The sequence below is a fragment of the Drosophila miranda genome, chromosome 3 (assembly GCF_003369915.1).
Source record: "Drosophila miranda strain MSH22 chromosome 3, D.miranda_PacBio2.1, whole genome shotgun sequence".
Classification (NCBI taxonomy): domain Eukaryota; kingdom Metazoa; phylum Arthropoda; class Insecta; order Diptera; family Drosophilidae; genus Drosophila; species Drosophila miranda.
Window position 1 is genome coordinate 16,185,122 of NC_046676.1, and position 14,528 is coordinate 16,199,649.

General features: G+C 44.9%; 2 protein-coding genes across 2 annotated transcripts; both read left to right on the forward strand.

Moving 5' to 3' along the window:
• The first annotated feature begins 1,427 nt into the window (after positions 1–1,427).
• LOC108160985 lies at positions 1,428–3,844 on the forward strand. Its single transcript, XM_017295288.2, has 6 exons — positions 1,428–1,820; positions 1,886–2,049; positions 2,115–2,507; positions 2,563–2,739; positions 2,803–3,089; positions 3,157–3,844. The coding sequence occupies exons 1-6, from the start codon at positions 1,547–1,549 to the stop codon at positions 3,599–3,601; spliced, it is 1,740 nt and encodes a 579-aa protein (XP_017150777.1). The 5' UTR covers positions 1,428–1,546; the 3' UTR covers positions 3,602–3,844.
• A 4,496-nt stretch (positions 3,845–8,340) lies between these two features.
• On the forward strand, positions 8,341–8,990 carry LOC117188301. The gene has a single exon (XM_033391928.1). The coding sequence runs from the start codon at positions 8,425–8,427 to the stop codon at positions 8,683–8,685; it is 261 nt and encodes an 86-aa protein (XP_033247819.1). The 5' UTR covers positions 8,341–8,424; the 3' UTR covers positions 8,686–8,990.
• Positions 8,991–14,528: the final 5,538 nt, after the last annotated feature.

Consider the following 14,528-nt stretch of genomic DNA (forward strand, 5'->3'; position numbering starts at 1 on the left):
TTTGGGCTTATGGGGCCGTACATTATCGCCGACGCGAGTCGGGGTTTGGGGTGGAACCGGCGCTGATGTGCGACGTCTAAATATGAGAATGTTGTGTGAAAATGTTTAAAATCCACGCAAGCCTCTCAAGCGCGAATGCTCAGCACGCCATAAGTGACGGCCGGTGAGTACGAGAGCGAGGATTTTCCAGCTGTGGTCCTGGCCAAGGAGTGGCCACTTTTGCATATCCCCACCACCTCCCACCCGCCCAGTGGATGGCGTGGCGAGAGCCCAGAAAGGAAGTAAATAGTGGAAAAGGCATAAATAATAGCAAATAATACGGCGACAATGCGCACAAATTTGCCGCTAAAGTGTAGTCATTGTCGAGCGACCCAGCTAGTCCTTCGTCCTTGCTGCTGGGGCCTGGGTCCAGAGTCCTTCGAACTGTGCGTGAGCCCTGCCCAGAACCTGCTTTTGCTTTTTGCATGATTTTGCTGTTTAAATTTATTACACACTAGATTTATGATCGCGTTGAGTTGCCCCTACCGGTGGCCCCGCTCCCGACACTTATCATTGCCTTTTGTGGCCTAGCGCCCACTCGGTTCCCATGCCCCATGCCCCATCGTGGGGCCCGCGCGGACTCGGGCCTCGAGACTCAGGACTGGCTTTAATTTCATTGTTACCCGTATAATTCCTATTTGAACTGGGGTGTGAAGCACAATTTATAGGCGCTTTTCAAGTGATTTCTTTCGCTCGGTTGCCACACAATCATCGAGTGGAGTGGAGTCTCCTTCGTGTGTGTCTGTGTGTGTGCCACTTCTGTCACTTCAGACTTGCGGTTAAATTTCCATAGCATTTTCCGCTTTCCTCTTTTAATCACATGTTTTGGCCCAGCCCAGCCTTGCGTGGCTTTTAACGTAGCCGCAGGCGCTTATTAGAAGTGTGACAGAATTCAAAATTGAAGAGGAAACGTATACGCCTTGCCACTTGCCACTTGCCACACACGAAGGTCCGCTCCAGTGGCACAAATGAAAACGACGCAAACTGTAATTTGCGGTTGGAAATATAAACTTTTATCTGAATAATATGCAGTTTGGCTGTGATTCAGTTGGAAAAGTGCACAAATACTGTTAAATATAACCATTTTCTCATCAACCAAAGATCATATATATATATATATATATATATATATATATATTCCTATATTCTATATTAACAGTAATTTAGCTTATAAACCATAATTCTTTTGATATTGGGGCAGGCATTGCTAAATTCAGAAGGCTTCCTTTTAGCTTTTCAATCAAATTCGAACACAGCCTGGAACCAGCGAAAAGCCAGCCTTTAAAAAGTGAATAACATTGAAATGTATGGGCGTTATATTTTCATAGGACAAACCATTTAGATCGTATTTGAATCGTTTTACCTTTAGAGCTCAACTCAATTTTATTTAGTATGTTTTGAGATATTTCTAAATTTAAAGTACACTAGGTTGTGAAGCCTTTTACTAGTAAATAATTTTATTCACATTTCAAACTCTAAGAAAATCAGATAGATATACAGAAATACAATGGCTTCGATTGTGGGTGCGCCGCCATCGAGTGTGGGCGAAGCCGTTCAACCATGGCAGAAGTTCGACTGGCCGGAAGAGATCCAGCAACATATCTACAAGGACTGGGGCATCTACTACTCCCGCCGTCGCAGGGAGAACATTGCCATGCACTACTTCAACAAGGCCCTCGTGTTGGATCCCAAGGATCACATGACAATGTACAAGCGATGCCAGAGCAAGCGGAAGGCGGCCCAAATCCAGGGAGCCCTGAAGGACAGCCGGGAGGCTGCGAGTGAGTATATCGGGGGGAATTACCATCCGAGAGCCTGCGACTGAGCGACCCTTTGGTGTGTGCAGGAATGGCCCGAGCCACGAGTGGAGAGAAATCCTACATCAACCTGGAAATATGCGATGCCCAATACGAACTCAACCAGTTCGAGAACAGCCTGGCCGAGTTGCACAACAACGCTCGCCATTTCAAGGGAAACAAGACCAAGTGCTTCGAAAGGCGCTCGCTGATGGTAGGTTCAGCTCTGTCGGAAGTTCCATTGCAATCTCTTTATAACTATAGCGGTAACTCTGCCAGGTGGACGAGGTGATCAACGATTGCATGGGCGAGGCGATGACCGCCTTCTTCTCGAAACACCAAAAAACAGTAGAAATTGTGCACGAGCTTATGAAGGCCAACGAGATAGTGGACAAACGTCCCTTGTGGAAGGTGCTGCGGGAGCAGGATAAGTGCGATGTTCTCAGCATTCCCGAGACGGAGGTGCTGCTGCTCTCCCCACTGGAGATTGCGCGCAGAAAGCGGGCCTACAATATCTTCTATCAGACGTACCTGAACGAGTCCTGTATAGATATGGTGTTCATGAAGAAGATGATCAACAACCCCGTGCTTCTGCTGCCCCAATGCAAGGAGTCCTTCTCCTTCCTGGACAAACTCACTGTCAAACAGTACGAGATTGTGCGCACATTTATGGTGAGAGATCGAATACTATGTGCTTCAGGGTTTACCAAGCCTGGCCCTTCCACAGAAAATGCTGCAATCGCGTAGCCCTTTGTATTACGTGAACTACATGAAGTACAGGAATAAGAAGCTGTCGGAGAAGTATCGAGAGGCCTTCCTCTACCACGTACAGTACCAGACATACCGCACCATGAACGCGGCTCTGAAGCGCGTTCGCGTGCTGCGCAAAGAAAAGAAGGTCAAGGTGAGCCAGAAGAGAAATAGGGATTGGGGAAAACGTAGTACTTAACAACATGTCACCCCGCAGGCCTTGACCAAGTTCGTGGAGGAGGTGATGGGCGAATACGTGGTGAAGAAGACGCACCGTGTGATGTGCTGGAAGTTCGAGTTTCTTAACGAGATGTACAACACCCTGGGACTGGCCCTGGCCGAACAGCTGATGCCCCCGAAGAAGTTCAATGCCGCCACAACGTCCCTCCTCAAGCTGCTGCATTTGCCAACGGACAAGGTTAAGGAATTAACGTCATTTGTCTTTGGAGATCGCTCCACGCACCCGGAACCGGACGCCTACGATCACGCCGCCGTGAGGGCCAAGTAAGACCACATCTGTTTATTAATCGAATCAAGAAGAGTGTCTCATAGTGTCTTGTGTTACCCATAGGAAGCTGCTGGCGCGCCTCGAGCACAGAATGATGTTTGCCAAATACTCGATCGAAAAGTGCTATCTGCTGCACCAGATATCGCAATGCCATCTGGACCAGGGACGGCACTCCGAGTGCGCATTCGTTGGTCGTAAGGGCATGAAAGAGTCCGCGAACTGCAATAGCCACCTCTGGAAGTTCCTCAATGTGGTGCAGATAGTCAAGGCCAATGCCGTGGTGTACAAGCTGGAACAGACCAGAGACGCCCTGGAGGATGCCCTGCCCATCGCGCAGGCCCTGAAGTCGCAGGAGCTGGTGTCATTTGTGGAGAACTGCATGGCGTGCAACCAGGAGGAGTTCGTCACGAAGAAGAACACTGTGAATCTCAGTACACGCTCAAGCAAGGCCGATTCTAGTAATCGTTCGAACAACAGCTTCAAAATGGGCTCGAAAGACCGCTATTAGTTATCAAGTTTTTATTGCTATTTTTTTTTTTTTGTAACATAATTTTATAGGAGGGCCACCAACCCTTGTGGGTTTTAACTTACTTTCCGACATTAAGGGCAAATTTTAAATCCACAAAACAAACATCAGACAACGCAAAAAAGGATCTGTAGAGCTCCGGTTGCGCTGAGTCCTACAAGTTCTACAATTTGACAAAGAAATGAAAATAAATTGCTGGCACTGTTCTCTGCCGAAAATCGTTAAACTGTTCCAATTATTTGAGTACTTGATATTAGTTTTCCCACATATCTGCCAGATCATAATATGCTAATACTCGCCCCACAATTCAAGACCAATTAGAGTCAAATAAAATCCAAGCGATTTCACTTAGTTTTGAGCACTTAAAATTTGTATTAAAAGGTACTTTACTTCATCCCAAGCCCAAGTAAAGTTCTTAATGCACTCGCAATCTTCATGGCCAGCAATAAAATGGCAGGCTGTGTGTGATTAAAACTTTTATTCCGTCCCACATTTTGAGGGAACGCCTCCTCCCTCCACATACAAACACACACACATACTCTCGTATACCACCTGGAAAAGGTGTCGTAAAAATTCTATCAACTCGATTAAATTATAACAAGTGGATTTTCATGTTTTTGTGCCGCATTTATGTGTTTTTATTGTGCTAATTTTATGCGAGCTCTGGCGCGGCGCCTCAAGGAACAGGCAGCTCCTTGGGCAATTTTGGCAGAAAGCTTCCTCTCCGCCGCCCCCAGCGGCGCCACACCCACGCAACCACATACTCGCATAGATAGGGTCCTGTGTCGGGGACTGCAATAATACTTGGCACACATTTAGTGGCAGCATTTAGTGGCACACTGCGGTTTCGGCGCCAACGCCACCGCCGCGGCAACGAAGTTCATTCTTGGGACATTTCCACTCTGCCTTCCCCTGCCTGTTCATGCCACACTTGGCAAAGTTTTCGGCCTGCCGTGCCACTCACTTCACCTGCCGCCACCTGGTGTGGCATGCCCATGTCCTCTCCCGCTCCCGCTCCCACTGCCACTGCCACAGCCTTTGTCTTATCAAACTTTCTGGCGCGCATGTGTTTATGCCACAAATGGCACTTTTGCGGCAGCGCATTTTATTTTTTACTGCCACTTTTCGCCATTTTGCTTTATCATTTTTATATGTATTGTATATATATGTGTATGTATATTAACCGAGGTCCTGGCCTCGGTTAAAGAACAAACAAAAGTGGTTTTATATATCGAATTTTACTATATACACTACAGCACTATAGCATATGTGTGAGTAAAAGAGATTGCATTAATAGAGTCTTTTAAGATTAAACAATGGATTGGGTATCCCGCTAGTGCCCTCAATCGTTCAGTACTGATCTTGAAACTAAATAGAATATTTTTCCCACAGATAAATGATTAAAAATCGGTAATTATCTCGACTATATAGTTGTAAAACTCTTCCAGCATCAATAGGCAGGTATGCGTATATCCTTAATCTCTTTATGTCACATTTCACCAACAGCCAAAAGTCGGACTAGAAGTCGGAGCCTCTGCTTGTAGAGTAGAGGAATCCAAATGGCCGTCTCCGTTTGGGGGTTGGATTTTATTGTCCCCAAAGAGGAGGACACCCGCCGAAAGGTGTGCAGCCAACTAATGACCCAATATTTATATGACAGGGGAAAGTTTATAAATATTTATGGGCTCTGCTGTTGCTTCTGCCGCCTTTGTTGCTTACTTTCATCAAGCTCGAACTCATTTGCTTATTTTAAAATTCCAAGCAGGCGTAGTTTCATTTTTGACACCCGACATCCCACAACCCACAGCAGATCTGCCGCACGTTGTTGCCATTGTCACGCACACACGTACTATATTTTTTACGCGCATATCATATTACACACACACGCACTCCCTTGGTGTTGGCTTAAAGGACTCGACGACCCCTTTCCCAGGACGGGGATGTTTTCAGAGGCCCCATCGAAGGTTTGGGGCCCCGTCGAAGTAAATAGAATCACGTACACTAATTATCATCGCCATTTCAAGAAGGATGCTCAAAAATATATATATTTTTATTAATTTCTGTAAGGTAACGCCCCCTTTTGTAAGCCAGCACCTTTTCCATTTCGCCCCCGCACGTCTCACGCCGGTCATGGGGAAAATTTTAATTGAGATCCCCGCTCGGTGATAGGCAACGAGGAACTATTTGCCAGAAATTGACGCGGATGGGGATGCTGAATGGCATCAGTCGCATGGCTGGTTTCGAATGCAAAGTGCGTCCCCAAATGTAGTTTTGAATGTGCAGGTTTAGATAAGGTTGGTTACCCATACAATTAGCTGTCCTATTAGAGGTGTGCGAGTACGAGTAGTATGCGTCATTAGGGTGCTTCAGGTTCTACCGATAGTCGGTGTAATGTGATTCGGGGTATTGATAAGCAGCGCTGTTGAAGGTCTCTTCGAAATATATTCAAAATCCCTAGCTGATAACTATTTGAGGTATTGTTCAGATACTGCTACTTAGATTGTGCATTGAGGGACCAGATTGGAGCAAGGTTGAACATAACTTGGTCTAGTATTACCTTAAAAGATGGAAATAATGTAATCTATAATAGATAGTTACCCTATCGAAAGCGAATACACAATGAACTTGGGCAGATATGAGATTAACGTACACGATAAATGCTACCAGAAAGATAAGACGACTATATGAATTCAAATAAGATAAGATCGTAGCAGTAGATTCATCTTCTGACTATCCTATTTATTGTTTGTGGAAAATCTTTCGCCTATGAATGGAATTAACGATCTTACAGTTCCCTTTCCAACCCAAAACTGTCCAACTCTACTTTGTATCACATTGTCATCGTTCAAACGATGTGTCCACCTATGAGTGTACGCAAGACCCCCAGAAACATAGGGTACTTCACACAGAACAGTACACGCTTTAGGCTCTGATAAGAGCCTATAGATAAAAGTCACAGTGGGGCTGACTTTTATCTATAGATAAGACTCGTCGCGCAATAGTCCGAGATTGGCAAGAACTTAGCTATAATAGTAAAATCCAGCATATTGTCCAGTGCCAGACAGAACGCGCTCGGTGCAACAAGTCGGTTCCGATCGACCTTAAAGAACTCAAGAGCATGGACCATCGAACTCGTGTCGTAGAGGTGGTCCAAGTGGCCCCGCAGCCGGCCACCACGGTCATCGTCCAGACGCCTCCTCAGCAGCCGCCCAAGGATAAGGGATGCTGCTTCTGCCCCTGCTGTCCGTGCTGCTGTAGCTGCGGCGATACCTGCTGCTGCTGCACTATCATGTGAGGGAAGGGAACACTTCCAGAAACACTGGACCACCGATCCTCAAATGTGTTACGTTAAATTAACTTTCTCTGTAGAGCCATTCGAGGCCACACGATTCCCAAAATTTTTTTCGTGCAATAAAATTTTACGATTTGTTATAAATAATGCTTTACCCTCCGACCCCGCAACGCTCTCGTTCGGTCTCTGTTTCTTGGGACCTCGGAAAACATATTGTCTTACATAAATCTAAATGCCGGGGCCGTATCATAAAAAGCCAAATTTAATAACATGCCACAAAAATTTGTAGTTTTATGACACAGCACACATACAACACAAGGCCTGGCAATCCTTTCCGGATGCGGGTGGGAAATGGTTGCCGCCACATCATTGCGAAGTTAGTTCACATTCCGAGCTATTATTTATTTGTGGCTCGATTTGCCAATAAAACCGGAAAATGTGTCAAAAGTGCTGCCAACTTTGGCTCCATGCCCAGGCTGCTCACATTTGATAAAGGATTTTATGACTTTGGCTTCTGGAATTGCAACCGCAGCCTCAGAGTTCCTGCCCCAAACATTTTGACAAGGGTGTTGCCGGAGAAGGAGTGAGTGTGCTAGTAGTGCTGGTTTTCACCTACCTATAATTTGTGCGTATGATTTTCCTTGGCCAGGTTTTATCTAAAGCCCAAACAAAATTACTCATACGCAATGTGATACGGTCGCCCAAGAACTGTGGTGCAGGCTCGAAATTGAAATGTGTGATTTATTTCGATTTTTCGATCAAAATATATGTATTTATTTGTGTAGCAATGAATGAAGATATTCAACAGAAATTGTTTGTCGGGTTTTATGGGTTATTTCAACTCAAATTGCTGGGAAATATCGAAACAATCCAATACCCTTTTATACTCAAAGTGTATACGAATTTTGCCGATGTATGTAACAGCCCGAAGGAAGCGTTTCCAATACCATAAAACATCAATAGTCGAGTCGATATAGCGATGTTTGTCTGTCCATCCTAATGAGCGCCTAGATCTCAGAGAATATACGACCCAGCGCAGCCAAATTTTGTGTCGAGAATCCTGTGGTAACACACTGTTATACGTGTACTTCAGAAATTTAGTTGTAGATAATAATGGTCTAAAAATATATGGCTTCCCGATGCTTGTTAGAGTTCCGTTTGAGAGTCTGAACCGACACCACGAAAAACTGCCAAGGAATGCGTTGCAAATGGAACAATCCAAAATGTAAACCCGACACATATGTACATATATTTATCTATTTTTATATGTTGCCATTGCCCCACTGTTCTGTTGTCTTTTTTCAATGTTTCGTGCACTTGCTCATATTCGTAATCAGGGCAGCTCATTGATCAAATTCCCCGGGCTTTAGATAAAAGTGGGTAAAATATATGTATATGCCGAGCCAACTTTCCTTCGTTGCTTCAGTTATAGGCGCGTTCCCGGGCAGCCACCACTTAGTCGAACCGTTTAGTCAAATTTACTTACTCCAACGCGACCAAGGAATCAAAGAAAATGTACTACAATCAAGGCTACCAAATGGACGTGATCGATCCGTACTACCCACCGCCAGTGGAGGTCATCGAAGTGATGCAGCCCCCGCCGCCAGTGGAGGTGTTTATGCCCTCGCCCATGTACACACAGCCCGTGGTGGTGGTGGAGCAGCCCACCTACGGCCCGACCGCCACTGGACCCTCGCAGGGGGAAATGGAATGCTGCCTGATGTTGGGCGCCTGCTGCGTCATGGAGGAGTGCGGCATGTGCGTCATCTCGTAGACCCGAAAATATGGATTAATGACCCTGTAAACTAAATAATAAATCTAGACTGAAACCGAATATGTCTCAGCGTTGTGGTGACTCAAAGGTGCTGACAATCAAATGAGACTCCCACTACGAGCAAGCCACAGATAAACAGTGTCAAAGGAGACTTTTCCATAAGTTCTATAAGGGAATTTGTAATTATGAAATTCTCGGAATAAACTGTAATCTGATTAAAGCTTGTGTTTATGCATGTAATACCTGAGACTCCACCTCTGAATGGTCGCCGGCTCCACATAAATTTCAATGACAATAAATTTTAGCTCTGCCCAACGTCAACGAGCACTCTGATAGATAGGCTTTCAACAACTGAACTCCATCTCCGGACTACCGAGTCCATATTTTGGGGCAACTGTCAAAGAAAATTGACTGTGTGCTGTGCAACATTTTTCCTGCAAGACATTCATCCCCCGGTGGAGACCACGCCTATACTCATTTCCTTGGGTTTTCCTTTTAATAAATATAAAGCGTTAATTTGCTGCATAATTGCGCCCTGCCACACCCAGTAGAGTGCCATGCCAGCAGCAGGCGGACACCGTGGTGTCGTGTCCCAGTTAAGTGGCGCAGCCTCGCACTCCATCAGGCGGCGGCTCAACCCGACTGTATCCAACCCCAAGAAGGGGGGTGAAGCGTTGTCTATCCACCATTTGCGCTCCCTTTTCCATGTCTTCAATGACAGTTATTTCATTTTTCTTGTTGATGTCTTTCCCTGCACTCATTAAATCAAGTTAAAAAGGCATATAGCCGTAGCAGGCATGGGCTGTTGTTCTTGCTTCCGTCGGTTGCCGCTGCCGTTGCCGCTGCCGTTTCCGTTGTAAGGCAAGCTGTTGATGTTGTTCTGGTCCTGCGACTTGGCTGTTCTTGTGGCTGAATGTTCTTGGGACCGCAGAAAACGACAAACAGCAGCGACAACAGACAACAAACGCCCGAGACAACGCTCAAAATTTCAAAAAACATTTCACAGAACTCAACAAAAGAAACAATACTTCGTAAAACGGAACGAAGCGGAGAAAGCGAAACTCCTCTGTACAGACAAACAGGACTTGGCTTTAATTATAATAACTTGGGAGTTGTGTTGTTGACATCCGCACCGACTTTAATGGCCCAGCCGCAAAGAGATGACATCCAGGACACCTGATGTGAAGAACGGATCCATATGACAAGGCTCCAATTCATCTCTAAACTTTGTAAATTCTTCCAAAAGGGTTGTACTAAAAGTAATATTGTGTAAAAGGGGAAAAACAGAAAATGTTACTCTTGGGAAATGCTGCCTGCATTTTCATGGCGTATTAAGATTGAAACCAGAACATTAACTTCTACATACGTATATATGTACTGGTAGTTCTATTCTTGATAAGCTAAATCATTCTATCGGTGTGTTTCTATAAAAATCTATTCAAAGCTGGACTTCTAGTTTTGAAAAAAATTAATAATAAATTGCTAAAGAACTTGGTTGATTTGCCATAACGAAATCAACCTCAAATCTTGGAATACAACTGCAAACTAATGCATAATCCGTGTTTCCCCAACGCGGACAACGCACCCACGCACTTAGCGAATCACCCACCCACCCAGTGGACAAGATTTCCACCCTCTGAGCGCGTATAGGGGTTGGGCAGCGAGAGGGTCTACATACACATACCTTTTCGTACATCTATGCTTGTTGCATTTCTTGCAAGTAATTTCTTTATGAGTTTTTACTGTTTTTGGGCCCCTTAATCCTTATAAATGAAGCAGCAAATTTGATGCTGCAAGCAACGTGCTTTCCTCCCTGGATGGGCGTCATTCTTGTTAATTCTCCCCTATTTACCACAGTAAGTTGACTTAATGCATTCGCTCGTCCAGTGCCTGTCCTTTACATCCCTCTCTCTCTCTCTCGGGGTCTTTCCTGCTAATACACGTTAATATCCTTTGAGCTATGAAATTGCGCTCATTTGTCAGGATTTGAGGCAAGGCCAGAGCAAGACACAGGATACAGGACACAGGAAATTGCAATTGTATTCCTTTGTATTTGTTGCTTTTCCTTCGGCTTTTGGCAATGATGATTTATTTGCCGCGCACGTGAGAATGCTCCCAGACCAGCGGGCAGTGGGGGTCTGTAGAGGGCGGTCTGTTGCGATCTGCCTCATTAATTTCTGCCTAACGGACTCATTAAAAACTAATCCGTCTTGGGAGTCCACAGCGCTGTCTGCCTGACGCAGCTTGTTAGCGTCAGATCGGCTTAAAAGCCGCTTGACTTGCGAAATCAATCGGATAGAAAAGAAATGTCCTTATTGGAGAGTGTTTATGGAAAACCATCCAAGGAATTCAATTTGTTTTGTTTTGTTTCCACTGATGGACGGCTTCATAATTCGTATGGGAAGCTGATTCCATTCTTCTCTCAAACTGTACCTGTACTTAGTCGTTGCAATTCGAGTAATTAATTACAAACTTGTTGGAGCTATAATTATATGGAGAAAAAAATGGTAAAAATAGTCGCACTTGTAAACATTGGCCAACAATCCTCCCTTTATCCATTAGCTGATGAGTAAACAGGAAAGAAGGTCATAGCGCTGTGAAGACTGAACGACCTGGAATTGTAGCGAAAATGAATACTTTTTAAAACGGAAAAAATATGAATGTCAGCATTTAGCCATGCATTAGGACACTCAACCTAGATATGTACATAAGCTCAGATTGTTATGGTAGCGGGGTCCTTTGTGGCAACATCACCTGGGCAACAAGGGGTTGAGGATAAAACGTGAGCACTGACCCGCTAAGTGCCGTTCGACTCATGGCTCTCCCGCTCGCGCAAAGGATGCTTTTGCGTTTCTCATTGTGTCAAGTGCAAAATGTGCAATGCATGAGACAAAGCGACCGCATACCGCAGTCGCTCTCTCACTCTCCTGCCATATAACGGTAGTGCAAGCTTGCATTGTGCTAGGCTAGAGCGAGAGAGGGAGAGGGATCAGAAAGCGAAAAACAAAATAAGAGGAAAGGTCGGACATTTGATACCCTTGCAGATTCATAGTTCCAATGGCAGCGATATCTTCTATCGCTTTTGTAAATATATTGTCTTTGGAGACAAACCAGTTTTTCCCACAGATTCTTGTTTCTGTTTTTTTTTTTTTTTTGTGTATAAGCACCTGCTTAAAGTCAGAAAACCATCTGTAAGGGTATAAAAAGAAACAACAACAAGAAGTAGAACTTCTCAGTGACACATTTGGCAATGCGTTTTTAAACTGGAGAAAACGGAGAACAAAACGAATGTGGCAGCCGCAAAACAGAACAGAGCAGAGGGGCCAGAAAGAGGAAGACCGAGACCGGCAACAAAAAGTCAACTGTATGTGGGAAGGGGCGGGGTGTAGAGAAAAGTTTTAGCATTTTTTGTGCGCCTCGGCCTCGGCACTGAATTGCACTTAAAGTCAGCGCCAGTTAAAAACTTTTTCAAGCAGCAGCAGCAGGCAGCGCAGTCGACTCTCTGCTTCTTCTCTTGCCTCTGCCCCTGCCTCTCCCTCTGCCGACGACTACACACAAAAACTGTAAAAACTAAAAATAGTCAAATAAGAGGATGAAGAAGATGATGTAGAAGAAGAAGAGAAAGAACTGTACTCTTGCATAGAGTGCGAAAGAAACAATTGAAAACTTTATTGCTTTTGCCTTTTTCACTTTTGTTCGCAAGTATGTTGCTCGCTCCCCGACGAGGGCGGGGTGCGGAGGCGAAGAAGCCGTTGACAAAAAACCAGAATGTGAGCATGGAGCAGCAGCTAAGGAGAGCGGGGAGCGGAAAGAGACGAGACCGGCAGCCAAAAAGAAGAGTAGCTTGAAAGTTTGGTGCTCTTATTAATTTTGGAACTGTGCTCCGGATGCGACTGAGGAGAAAAAATGGAGCAGGATGGCCAGCCACAGAGGGTGCCGCAACAGCACGGCTACTGGGTAAAAGGGGGTGGGGGATAATGATGGGATGTGGAGCTACACTCTCGGCAGCTGTGCGGTCAGCTGGGGCTGCCCACTAATTGGCCTTGTGAAAATATTTGCTACGCTTATGAAAACAGTTGACCGCTGCCGCCTGCCACACGACCCTTGACTGAAATGACACACAGAATGGTGAAAGTGGCCCCAAAACAGTCTCACCCACACATGTACATAAATATAAGCACACACACACTCAGAGCATAATATTCACATAAGACCTTCGTTTATGCGATCGCTAAGTTTGTGAATACTGTTAATTAAAGCAATAAATATTTAAATATATTTAAATAAAAAATTAAGACAATCACAATGGAACATCACAAACAGCAAGGACGCATAAACATAATTAGAATCAGCCGAAACGGTCACCCAACACCCACTCACAGGCAAACGAACACAAACGCACTGACTCGAAGAGACGACGACTCCGACCCAGTCCAATCATAGACACATGCCGGGCTGGCTGCAGGACCCTGCCTGTATGACCCTCAACACCCGCTCCACCCACGTTCACCCCACCAGCAAACACCGCAATTTTTGTCAACTGAACTAATTAATTAATTGTGGGCGGCCAGCGTGGCCTTCCTTCCCAGTCGAGGTCGAAACGAAACGAAACGAAACGGACCGATCCAACCCAAAGCACCCAAACCACCGCCCACTTGCTAACTGACCGGCAACTAATTTTTATATTTATGAGGCGAGGCTGGCGAGCCGAGGGACGTCGGCCGGGGGACTGTTGGCCTACTGCGTCATAAACTGTACCGTTTTGGTTGTTGCTGCTTTGTATGCATGTGTGTGTGTTGTGTGCTGTCTGCCCCGCCGACCTCCCCCTCTCCCTGGAGGAGTAGTGGCCATGTAAAGGACAGTTTATCCTTGCCGCAGACTCCATGCCGTTTGCCCCAACATAAAGTTGCATGCTCAAATTTTTAGTATCTTTGTGTGATTTCATGCGTTAAAGCAGAATTTTTATTTGCTGCCCGTAAAGACAAACGACAGAATACATATAGTTGGGATACACAGGGCGGGGAAGGATATCTGATGTGGGGGCTCCCATTTTCGTTTAATTTTCATGTCGCGTTGAAAGTTTCATACAAGTATTTATGGCATATAAATGAAATATTTGCCACTGAGGGTAGCAAATGGGAATTGGGCAATGTTTGCTAATGAAGGAGTTCGATTCGGTTTTAAATGGTTAATTGGGCCTGGGAGTTGCCTTCCCCGATGCCGAATGAATACGGAATTCTAAGGGTCTGTCGCCATCCTCTTCTGGGGATGGTTAGCATTTTGGCAAGGAAAAAGCTATTACATTTCGAATTCCATGTTGTAGTTTTCGGGAAATTAAAATATAAATTCCATTTTAATGTTTAACTGATTTTACTCATTCTGTGAAGCCATATTGGCCATCCAATTATTTTCTTCATAATCTTTTTCAGAGCTCGAATGCAGCTTGTATGCAAATCAGTTCAGTCAGTCCTTGGGTAACGCAAATAGCATTACAACAATCAAATTACACAGTGCATGAAATGTAGGGAAATTCAATAAATAAAATGCAATTATTTTATATCATTGGGTTCTTTATGCGAGTATACCAAAGACTTTGCACTGCCCTGACTGTCCCGAAAGTACTTCCCCCCTGGTATCTACATATTTCTTTACCCTGTGACACAATTTGTGGCAAGTTAGAGTATTCAAGTTGGAATTCTGGTTGAGTTGTTTGGCCTATTTAATGCATTTATTTCATACCCAAGAGCTTCTTGACAATGGGCACGTATTATGCATTGCCCAATTTCAATATTTTATTATATAATCGTACGTAAATTCGATTTTGGATGCTGATGAGGATGCGG